Genomic DNA, 12,175 nt, shown 5'->3' with positions numbered 1-12,175 from the left:
TTTTAAAAGGATGGAAAATGTACTATTTTGGTTTCATAGGAGCCTGCTGTGTCCCATGCTGTTTAGGTGATATTGCACCAAATATCTTTGAAGATACAGGCCTAGTATTTGTGCCATATGGATGTTCAGTAATTTCATGCTGTGAGATTCAGTAAAGAAAAGTAGTTTGCAGTGCCTCATTTATTTAAATATGTATTCATTCATATATTTTTTTTTCTAAGCAAAGTCTTTTATTCTGTTGGTATTTATTTTAAATGCTGTATTGCTGGAATCCTGTTGCTGTACGATTCAGCAACAGGCGTCACTGGTCCTTAATTCTTTGATGGTGACACATCTTTGCTCTTAGTAGTATTTCCGGTCGTTCCTGTCGCCTTGCTGTTTTGATTCCCTGTCAGCGAACCATCTTCCCCCTCTTTTAGCATCTTTGGTTGTCTCCAACGTCCCGTCGTTGCTGCTGAAGTTACCATTAGCAACTGGGCAGCGCCCGGTAGAGAACCTATCGCGACTGTCGATGCTGTCTTGGCAAATTCAGTAGGTAAGGCAAGCCCAAATGTGTATTTGCCCGTCTACCCCTTTGGACTACCGTCGTGGATTGCTTGATAGAAAAGTTACAAACTCTGTTAAACATATGAGCGCGTTGGGAGAATTTTAGATTCTCTTTGCTGCTGTTTAGCCGGGGCTAGCTGAACGTGTTAGCTAACGTTATCACTAACCCTGTGTTGCTAGCTCGGTGTGAGTCTTAGCCATCTGGAACATACGCGTCTATATGAGCGAAAGAGGTAGCCACTGTCTGAGGTGTTGTGCTCAGATTGTTGTTGTCTATTGTTGAAACCTATTATCATGATATAGCTTTGCTATATGATGAGCAAACGGTACGAGGTTAGGTTAATACGCAGTGGCATGTGAGTAATACAGACAGTGACGACTCTGAAACTGGTTCACATATGTTTCAATCATGAGGTGTCGCAGTGGTGGAAAAGGCTACGCAGGTAATGCAGGTGCACGGGCACATGTTCTGTTTTTATACAGCCATTCCACAGGGAGTGAAGTGTGGCAGGAATCTCATCTTTAAATATTAGTTGTTGAATGATGATTATAACTTGAATGGATAAGCCTTTTGTTTTTTATTTTAAACCTAATAAGAGATCTGTCGCGAAAAAAACGTGCTAACCCCCTCCTTGTGAAAACAAGAGAGATACTCCTACCAAACAAGCCAGCTGTGGCCTGACTACTAATGGACATCTGCACTGGAGTTTAAGAGTCATAACAAAGGAAACTGAGTACATGGAGAGTTGAGATGTTCTTGGATGCGCTGAACTAAACACACTGTTAAAATGTTTAAGGAATCTGCATGTAGTTAATAGTTAATTTTATTTAACTGGTAAATTCACCTGTTATGTGTTATAGTTTTTGCACCTAAATGCCACCAATAAATGTAAATAGTGACCTGTAGTGCACTGCCTTCAAAGGTAAGGTTGGCGTTTACTTTTAGTGGGTGTGGATTGTGAGGAATGGCATGTTAACTATGCAGCAGGACACAATGTAAGTGGCTGTCAGTCAGATTAAAAAAAGGTTGATCCTTTATTGGACATGTTTTTCCTGTTCTATTTGTTTCTCATCCTGAATCCTGCTTTAAACCTAAGGAAAGTATTCAATATTATGTAAGTGATTTTGAAGAAGAGCTAATGGTTGACTTTAATAGCTTGAAAAATGTAGGATGTATTAAGACTTACACATTTTTATGACTCTTTATTTTTGCAGGTACCCTACTTCCAACTGCTCTTGATTTCCATTTAATGCCAGATAAATGGATCCTCAGCTGTTGAGATGCTTGTGACGCTGACCACAGTAGACACATAAGTTTGCAATAAGTGGCATTATCATGTTGCCAGGAGTAGGTGTGTTTGGCACAGGGAGCACAGCCCGTGTGCTGGTCCCGTTGTTGAAAGCTGAAGGCTTTGAGGTTCATGCACTCTGGGGAAGAAGTGAGGAAGAAGCACGCTGCTTGGCAGAGGAGCTGGGCATACCATTTCACACCAGCCGATCTGATGACGTCCTCCTGCACCAAGATGTTGACCTTGTTTGCATCTACATTCCTCCCTCAATGACAAGACAGATTGCTGTCAAAGCCTTAGGTAAGACAACATAAGCATGAATTGAAGTTCATGTTTTTATTTCTTTTTGCTTAACTGCTCTGAACAGTAACCCTAAGGCAGTTCAATATTTACAGTTAGCACATTCATGCTAAGCTTGGTTGTATGCAAACTTTCACACAGCATTGCTATGAAAAAAGGCTGAGTGAGCCTCCGTTTTTAAAGTGACCTGACCCATCTGGGTGTGGCGTATCAGCTTTGGAACAGATTCAACATCAGTGGAGTCCATCAAGCTCTCACTGTAGAATTTTAATGCTCACACTGGCTGAATTAATTTGTCATGTGTTGTAAAGTGTTTTTGGGTGTCCATGAGATATTCTGTGATTATTAAAGCAATATCAGTGAATGAAGTCGTTTGAGGGTGGGAGCCAAACCAAGAGCATTAAAAATTCTCCACGTTTGAAACAAGCAATCTCCAAAATGGATCACACATCACCATCACATTGTCATATCAGAGATGATCTATAAAGTTATCGTTTCACTGTATCTGATGGAATTCCTGAGCGTTGACCTCAGCTTCCTGTTTGAGTTGCAACTTCCTGAGTGAGTGAGTCCCCACCAAAAGACTTACCCGCAGCTCTACCTCCCACAGTTATTGTTAGCTGCTGATATCCATATATGAGAAGTATACACTACTGTGTGCTATCACATGTGCTTACAGAAAAGTATTTACATTTTGTCTAACCATACCAGAACCAGGGACTGCACACAAATGCCATTTAAGGTAAACCCTTTAACATTGTCACAGCACTGAGAACAGGATCCACAGCAACCCTAAAATCAAAACAAAAACGCAACGATATTTTGATAGAAATGACTTAAAACAGAAGCAGACCCACTTTGTTTACATTGTGGAACTGTTCCAGATAATCCAGTTTAGATGCTAAAAGTTGTTTGTGATATTGAAATGAGTTGTAGAAAAATTCAAAATAGGAAACCAGAGTTCTAGGTGAGATTTTGAGATCTGTGAAATCTTGTTGAATTACTTCCATATATATCTATAGTAACCTCTCTCTGTTCCTCTCACCCTCTCCGCAGGTATAGGTAAGAATGTTGTGTCTGAAAAAGCTGCAACTGCTGTGGACTCATTCAAGATGGTGACAGCTGCCAGATATTACCCCCAGCTGCTCAGCATCATGGGTAATACCCTTCGCTTCCTTCCAGCTTTTGTTGCCATGCGTCAGTTGCTGATGGATGGTTACGTTGGAGAGATGCAGGTGTGTGATGTCAGAGTCTATGGGCCAAGCCTCCTGGATCAGTCGTATGGCTGGACGTGTGAGGAGCTGATGGGGGGAGGAGGTCTGCACACTGCAGGCTCTGCAATTATTGACCTTTTAAGTTATCTAACGGGTGCTAGAGCTCAGCGTGTTCACGGCTTATTGCGGACATTTGTACAACAGAACGGTCTGATACGAGGAATTCGCCGCGTCACCAGCGATGATTTTTGTTTCTTTCAAATGTTGATGGGTGGAACTGTGTCAAGCTCTGGTGGCGTGTGCTGCACCGTGACCCTGAACTTCAACATGCCAGGGTCATTTGTTCACGAGGTCATGGTCGTTGGATCCTCAGGGAGATTGGTTGCCAGGGGGACAGAGCTGTTTGGCCAACGTAATGGGAGTAAAGGTGAGGAGCTGCTGCTGGGGGACAGTGGGTGGGTGGGACCTGAGGTGAAAGAAATGCCCCTGCCTCACCTGCAAGGGTTAAGTGCGATGGTAAAGTCACTAAGACAGTCGTTCCAAGCTCACGAGGAGCGCAGGTCCTGGGCACGAGGCCCGGTGGCTATGGCACCAACATTTGAAGATGGTCTGTATGTGCAGACTGTGGTGGAGGCTGTGAAGCGATCCAGCTGTACGGGAGAGTGGGAGTGTGTCGAGATCATGAGTCAGGAGCCAGATCCGAACCACAACCTGTGTGAGGCGCTGCAGAGAAACAAGAACTGAATTTTATACACCAGGTGCTACGCTACTAAAACACTAAGCTCTGAATGTTTCCCTTTGACCAAGCTGCTGAGGCAGTTGACATTACTGATGACTACTTTTCTTCCCATGTGGGAAAAGACAACACAACTTTGTTCTGAACATTTGTACTCGCACAGCTGTGATTAGTTAATACACTAAATGTATGAAACAGCTCCATTATTCTAATTCCTAATTCAAACATTATATGCTCAATGTCCCAATCTACTACATTAACATGTTAATCAACCTTACCATTCCTTTAAAGATTATCGCATTCCTTAAACACATTTATTGATACTTGAAGAGATATTTAGGACAGTTTAAAATACATGTAAAATGGGCATTTTTGGATGTTTTCTTTTTTAGCTGGTTAAAAATAATTAGTTTATTGGTAGTAGACACCAATAACTTATATAGTTGTGACTTTTCCAAGATGTTGTTTTAGATAAACCAAAACCCTTAATGTTGGTCGAACTGAGAAAACATTTTGATCTAAGACGTATTTTGGTGTTAATTTATTTACAGCACCAATCGCACCTTATCCCTATAGGGAGAGTTTATCTCAGGCCTAAATGTGAATACCACAGCAGGAAGGTGATTTGACTAACAAATCCAAAACTCACACACACGCACACATGCACACACACACACACACACACACGCGCACACGCACACACACACACACACACACACACACACACACACACACACACACACACACACACTGGCAGAGTTAAAATGATGCTGTGCTGGAGCCTCGGCTAAATTTGGAATAAGGATAATGGAGCTGTTTGTTGTTTGTTTCTTTTTATTATAATTTTTTTTTATTTGTAGGATGCAAATATCTAATGCGGAGGGATCACAAGATGAGGGATGTGGGTATTATTTCATGGCGTAAACAAGAGACCAGGGATTAAGTTGAATAAGCTATGTGAAAAAAAAAACAACATGAGACTAATTTGTAGCATTGCCTTTCTAAATTAATATGAATAATTTGAAAGTTATGTTTAATTCTACGACCAGTGGTAAGTGTTGCGTTCATTGTTTAGAAGATTAGAAAAGTGTTTGTAGTTTCCCTTTTCACAGATGGCGCAACTGTAATGAGCTCAAGTTGAAGATGGATTTTGATTGTCATGTTTTCAAAAAAGGGAAAAAAGTTCTACACCAAACAACTCTATTACGACTCACAATCATCTATTTCTTAGACACACACCACATAAGAAAAATATATTTCCCTCAAAGACTCAGATTCATGAGGATGTTTTGTCCTTCTTTGCACTAAATACTAAAAGATAGTTATACATTAAATGTACTGTAAAGAGGGAAACTACGAACTATTAACAGCCATCTGTCAAGCTGCTTTAAGTTCAGATTGAATGTTTATATCTTGCTTTTCAGTGTATCACTTAATGATGACATTTTCAAAAAGCAACTGGAAACTAACTGAATTTTGATATGTGTAAAAGTTTTGTTTACATGCCAATCATAGAAGTCATTTTGTTTTTACAAGACTTTGTTTGATGCAGTCCAAAGCTATTACACAGGTTAAAATCACGAGTAGAAGGCCACCATCCACCGCTTTGCTGTTTATCCTTAAATACTGATCCCTTGACTCAGCAGAACCACTGGATTTGATGTACGTAAAAGTATAAATGTGCACAGTGGACCAAGAGAAGTTAGTGGGAAACAGTTTACAGTTGAGCTCAACACAGTAGATGCACTGGTTTGGTTTGAATTGTCTGTTCTTTCTTAGACCTGTATAGGATCTGAAGATAACGACATGTACACAGTACATTACATGCTGACCTCACGCTTTCCCAACAGTGCTTTGCTAAAACAATGCATTAAGTTTACACAAAGTGTCTTTATATCACTTTAGCCTGCAGGAATTTCCATGACCACCACTTTTACTAAAATGCATTCCAGCTGAGTGTTCACCTTCTCACAAGTGATGTTTTTGTTGTACTTTTTGCACTGACTATGTAAAATATGTCACATATCGAACATGCAGTGTGATGTTTGAACCAGCCAGCTCGCTGCACCACTGAATTTAACATTTGTCTGTATTAGGAAGACTGTTTTGTATTTATTTATGTCTTGGTGTGAAGAGGGTTTTCCAGCACTCATTGTTTGTGTTTTTAGCCTGTGAATTTCTGTTTTAAATTGTAATATTTATCTTGTGTATATTTAGTTTTGTTTTAACTGATTAAATGGCTTTTGAGCGCTGTGTCCCATTACATTTGGTAAACTGTACCCGTCACCTTCCCATTAGATTTTCCTTTAATAAATGCAGTTGTGTTCATTAATTTCCTTTGTATTATTTTTTCATGAAAAGGGAAGTTAGTGGATTAAAATAGACGAAGTGTCCAGTAGTGTTTACAAATGTTTGCTTAGTTTAATTTAACTGATGCAGACTTAACTTTAAGATATTAACACAATACAGGATTTTATATCAGTATTCTAATCACAATCAGAAGTGCCATTGTGCTACACTGTTTGATTATTAGATTATAAATTATTTACTATAGATAACTGTTTATATTTCTAAATATCTCAGCTCACTGTGTAATGTCCCATTATGTCCTCCCCTTCATTCTGTTTCCCAAAAATAAATTCATTTTTCCTTACAGACGTAATGCTAAATGGGAATCAAAAGCACCTGCTTGCTAGAGAAATATTTTATAAAAGTATAACGTAAGTTATTTTTTACTGTACAGTTAAAAATTAAATTTCAAAGCAACTGTAAAAGAGTAGACCATTATGTAAAAGCTCAAATTCACATTTGTATTGTTTTATTATTTAAAAACGATTAAGCCTCCACATATAACTCATTGTTAATAAATTTCCATCCCCTACATGAAACATTTTTCTTAACTTTATCAGAAATGTATAAAACAAATCATGGGTAAATTTTAACATTTCAATAATTAATGCACAGATGGATCATTATATATAAGTCAATCAATGTTAAGAACTTTTAAGTGACTGTTTAGTGTTTTTGATAATTTTATTATAGTTAATGATTTAAGGTACATTTAAATTCATTTAGGCAGATTTTAGGGTTCTGCTTTTATGAATAAAAACTTGGAAAGTCATAGATTCGTTTTACAGCAGACTTCATCATATTTGTCTTTTAATATAATATCAACACAAACATTGTTTAGTGAAAATAAACTGGAAACGTATTGAATTTTTGTTTTTGACCATTAACTTACATCAGTCCAGAAAGTTTTCACAATTTTGCAAGAAAAACAATGGCCCGTGGACTCAACTTTTGCAAAGGGAGCATAAATTGGCCTTCAATTTGAAACGTGTACATCGCATTTTGCAGGATAGATTTATCTCAATATGGGATAATAAGATATTTGCTATGTCTTCAAATTTCTATCCCCCGGATATGACGACCATAGACGACTAAAGGCAGCAATGCATTATGGGTCGTGTTGTGGCTACAGAAAACAGCTAGGCTACCTGACGCTAATTGTTCTCCGCAGATTTGACTATAATACTTAAAAAACAAGTAGATTAACATTCACTTTCTACAATGGAAAAACCCATGTGCGGATGACAGAAATGGTCCGTAAGAGAAGTGTTGTGTGGGGCTATTTTTCTACCGTTAACTCAGAGTCCGTGCAGTGTTTACTCTGTCGATGTGTGGTGCCCAAACAAGCTCAAGGCACAACTACTCCTCTGCTTAGACATCTGCGAGTCAAGCATCCTACCGAGGTCGTGACAAAAATAAGAACCCGTCTGTCTGAGGGCACCTTTAAACACGAGAACCGAGAGATGGAGACCGACGGTGAACAGTTCTACTCAGGTATTAGAGCTACATAATTCAGATGCGCTCCATGGTGAGGACACACACCTCCATCTGTGAACACATACACGCTAATTTAACCACACGCATGTAACTCGTCATGCATAGGAAACAGTCAAGTAAAAACATTATAAAAACTTTAAATGATAACCAAACTTATAGCCGCGAGTTTTTCCTTGAGATTTAGGTTAACGTGTCCCATACAAAACAACAAACTATTTTGGAACCCAGTGTTTCCACAAGAAAAACAACAATGCTTAGCCTTTTAATGCTTGAGGTGTAAGGGGTCCAAAACTTTAAGAAAAATGTGTCATTACTTTTCTGGTAAATAGAAAAGAGTTAATTAAGTCCTTCTGCATTAAAAATAGTTAAAAGCAGGCAAGACAAAGACTAATTTTAATACAAATTGATCACATAAAAGCTGGCAAAAACAGTTTAAACAAGTCTAAACAGATGGGGCCTCACTTTAAAATTGTCCTCAGAGTCCAGCGTGAGTCAAAGAGAAAAAGGATCAGATTAAGTGCCTAAGTGTTCCCTTGACAGATACCGTCTTCAGACATCTCCAGAAAGTTGAAAGGGACTCAAAGAAAGTTGTTTAGAACCAACAACTTCAAAAGAAGGAAGGCTGGAGTTGTATGGCTCCAGCATCTCTCCCATATAATATGAAGCCTGACCATTCAGCAGTGTGTACATAACAACAAGTGTTTCAAACTGGATTCTGAAGTTGACTGGTGCAAAGACGTGAGTGTTGGAGTAAAAGGAACCCGCTGGCAGGATTTTGTCAACAGCTTGGCAGATGCTTGACTTTATATAGTTAAAAGAGAGTCACAGTAATCAGATTTTAATCAAGTGTACTTGCTATGATGATGCTGAAGTATGTAAACTTACATACTATTTTAATGAATTGCATTTGTTATTTTTGAAAATGTCTGATCTTCTTGATATAAACTAGTAAAATGTTTGAATTGATTTCTGGCTGCAACCCTGATTTTAACTTTGTTCTTTTTTTTTTAAGTTGAAGTGGCACTAGAGGAAGACGACTCTGACAACGTCACCATGAAGAATGAAGACGAAGTTAATTCAGCTATCAGTGGCATCCTGGAAGCAGGACAAGCAGAACAAACGACAAATGAAGAGGCAATAAGTGACTTGGCCGTGAGTCGCAGACGGAGTAAAAGAAGCCTGATCTGGAGGCACTTTGATTTTTTGGAAAGTTCATCTGCTGCTCAGTGTCACATTTGTATGAAGAAGCTGCAGTGCTCTGAAGGAGGAAGCACCAGCAACTTGCATCGTCACATGTCAAAGAGACACCCAGGGGTGTTCTCTCAGGTTTTGGGTAATGGTCAAAACCCACAGCCGTCTTACCCTACACAGGAATCAAGTACTGCTCAGAACACATCAACACCACCAGAGACAGTTGGGCCAACAGAAAAAAGAGGCTTTCCAGGTCAGGTTTTAAAAATTTCACAGCTGTATGTGTTTGTAGTAAATTCTGATGTCCTAAAACGTATGTGCTAAAAAGGTTAAATGCAGAAAGGCTCAGGGAAGTTTTCATGCAAACAACCCACTGCACATTTACTTTAAATTCAGGCTTTATGTTTTTCTGTGTTTTCAATTTTTTTTCCTGGCTTTTTGAAAGTCATTAACATTACTTATTTACCCAGAAATTACAAGTGGCAGCTTTAATTTATTCTAATTATCCCTTTCTTGTCCAGCAGATGTTTCAGTGGAGGATGGGGACTCTGACAGCCTTACCACGGGGATTGATGCTGACATTAACTCTGCCATTGATGGAATCCTTGAGGCTGCACAAGGTCCAGCAGAACAGATGATGTGTTCCGAGTCGCGTTGTGACCCACCTACGACTCGCGGACGGAGTAAACGGAGTCTGATCTGGAGGCACTTTGAGCGCCTGGAAAATCTTGATGCTGCTCAGTGTCGCATTTGCATGAAGAAATTGCAGTGCTTTGAAGGTGGTACCACAAGCAACTTGCATCGACACATGTCAAAGAGACACCCAGGGGTGTTCTCTCAGCTCTGGACGGATGGGCACAATCAAAGTGTAAACGGGGGCACACAGGCCCCACCTGTGACTGTTAAAGCAGTAAAGAAAAGACAGTGCTCAGGTGATGTTCTGCATCTTTTTGCTGTGTATTGGTGTAGCTTAACTCCACAAACTTCCTCTAAATAATAGAGGAAGAAAAACATACAGTTTTGTCTTGACCCAAACTTAAATTCAGTAAAACTAAAAAAACATGAAAATTAAGGCAGAATTATGTGCTTGAATCATGTCTGCTAGTAGATTCCTCTATGATTGAGATAACTATGATTGTGAATCTGACCAGTGATTTTATGGGAGTATTTACTGCTCTAAACTCATTTTGCAAAGTGCAATTATGTTAATTCATTAAGATACAGCTTAAGTTTAATCAAGTGAGCATTAGATTAGATATCCTTTTTAGTCATGCCAGAAAAATGAGTTATACCAAAGTACAAACATTATTTAGATGCTTAAGGTCTTATCCACTCTACTAGTTGTCCCTTGATTTTCTAAAGGATTCCAGGAAAGCACGTTGGTGCCCCAGCAACAACAATCAGCTAATGAAAGCTGAGTGGATTAATGAAACTCAACATGTGTTCTTTCTTCTTACAGGTATGTTGAAGTTGTCCAAAGCCTCTGAAGGACAAATGCGTGTGTTTAGAAGAGAGCGTGAGCTGATCGAAGCTCTGAGGAGAGCGCAGAGGGAGGAAGCTCAAGCTCTGGAGCAACAGAGGGAGCTGATTGAGAAGCTGCGTGCAGTGAATGCCAGGGAGGCAGCTGCAGAAAGGGAGCAAATTGAGTCATTGAGGAAAGCACAGATGGAGGAAGCTGAAGACTTGTGCAGACAAAAAGAAGAGCTGCAGAAGGAAAAGGCAGAGTTTCAAAAGAAATTGGAAGAGCTTCAACTGCAAAGCTAGGAACCAGAAACAAGTCTCCTGAATCTGGGACAATGTAAAGACTGTTATATTATACAGTGGGATTATAAAGGCTTCAGCACTCATATAAACCAACACCGGTGTAAATACATGTCATCTAAACTAGAAACGTTGCAGAAATAAAAAAAAAAAAAAGGATAGTCCATGCCTGTTGCTCATTATCTGGCTTGTTTTTAAAAATAAGATTTTTTTTATTACTTGTATTCTTACAATTGAAATCAAAATGGAATGGTGCTTCCTAAAACTGTCTGTGTAAAATAATGTCCATAGTTAGTGGTAGAACCATTTAGAAAATGTTTTTTATTATTTAGGCAGCTCTCAGGAATGATCCAAGCTTAACAGCAACTTCAAACTTTGGCAACAGTTCTGCATTGTCCATATCTGTTCTTTAGGCTCCTGTTAAGGCTACATTTAACTTTAGAGCAGCTTTATGAGGACCACATTCCTTCAGACTATGACCCAGTAGAAGGGCTATTGCTACAGGAATATTAATTTAAAGACCTTTATTAATTAAATTACATCAACCTCTGGTGTTTAAGTTGCTTCTAAACCCATTCCCCTATCTTTTTAATTTATATTAATTTCATTTAAAAAAAATAGTGGCACTTTGAGATCATATTATTATGTCACTATTATGTTAAGTGTACTGGTGCTGTGTAAGGAGTTTCAAAAGCAGGAACTTTAAACTTTAGAGATAAAAGATTAAATATGAACACCAAGTTATATATGGAGGATACATGGAAGTGCTCAGAGGACAATGTGATACATTTTTATAGTTTGCAGCTCCAAAGAGTAGTCATCTGAACTTCTGTTTGACCAACATTAATGTATTTCCATAACTCAAGAGTTTGTGGTCTTCAGATCTTTGTTTAAAAAGTAGTTCTTTTAAGAGCCAAAATCAATTATTTAAGTTTAGCTTACAAGAAATGCTGATTTCCTGATTATTTCAGATGTATGAGAAAGTGTACATTTTTTAACTTCAGTTATGATGAATTATGATTTCAAAATAAACAGACAACCCATGCCAAATGACATTATTTTTTATTTACTCATATTTTGATTAGCTTCAACAGTGTGGTTGCAAGTTTTCCTGGGGTCCACACAACAAAATAAAATGTTAAAAAATCACCGCTTAGAACACTTACTATCCTCCAAAACAAATATCCAGTATAGGTCATGTTTATAAAGTAAAACATTAAATAAAATAAATTTAGAACCCATTAGTAGCATAGTCAAACGAAGTAATGGAAACAAAAAGAAAAGTATAAAAT

The 12,175-nt window shown here is 38.5% G+C and overlaps 2 protein-coding genes across 3 annotated transcripts; both read left to right on the top strand.

Moving 5' to 3' along the window:
- Positions 1-434: 434 nt before the first annotated feature.
- Positions 435-6,395, top strand: gfod2 (glucose-fructose oxidoreductase domain containing 2). Of its 2 annotated transcripts, none has more exons than XM_074667102.1 (3): positions 435-535; positions 1,762-2,135; positions 3,192-6,395. In XM_074667102.1, the coding sequence occupies exons 2-3, from the start codon at positions 1,883-1,885 to the stop codon at positions 4,091-4,093; spliced, it is 1,155 nt and encodes a 384-aa protein (XP_074523203.1). In that variant the 5' UTR covers positions 435-535; positions 1,762-1,882; the 3' UTR covers positions 4,094-6,395. The 2 variants fall into 2 exon arrangements, with proteins under 2 accessions (XP_074523203.1, XP_074523204.1); XM_074667103.1 differs by lacking the exon at positions 435-535 and adding an exon at positions 551-989.
- Positions 6,396-7,514: 1,119 nt separating this feature from the next.
- LOC141787679 (uncharacterized) lies at positions 7,515-12,134 on the top strand. The gene is made up of 4 exons (XM_074666281.1): positions 7,515-7,928; positions 8,944-9,375; positions 9,647-10,054; positions 10,582-12,134. The coding sequence occupies exons 1-4, from the start codon at positions 7,676-7,678 to the stop codon at positions 10,884-10,886; spliced, it is 1,398 nt and encodes a 465-aa protein (XP_074522382.1). The 5' UTR covers positions 7,515-7,675; the 3' UTR covers positions 10,887-12,134.
- The last annotated feature ends 41 nt before the right edge of the window (positions 12,135-12,175 follow it).

This window comes from Halichoeres trimaculatus, unplaced genomic scaffold (genome assembly GCF_033239565.1).
Source record: "Halichoeres trimaculatus isolate MK-OKI-2021-1 unplaced genomic scaffold, fHalTri1.1 fHalTri1_scaffold_3, whole genome shotgun sequence".
Taxonomy (NCBI): Eukaryota; Metazoa; Chordata; class Actinopteri; order Labriformes; family Labridae; genus Halichoeres; species Halichoeres trimaculatus.
Note: the sequence above shows the minus strand (reverse complement) of the source record. Positions and strands in the feature narration are given on the sequence as shown.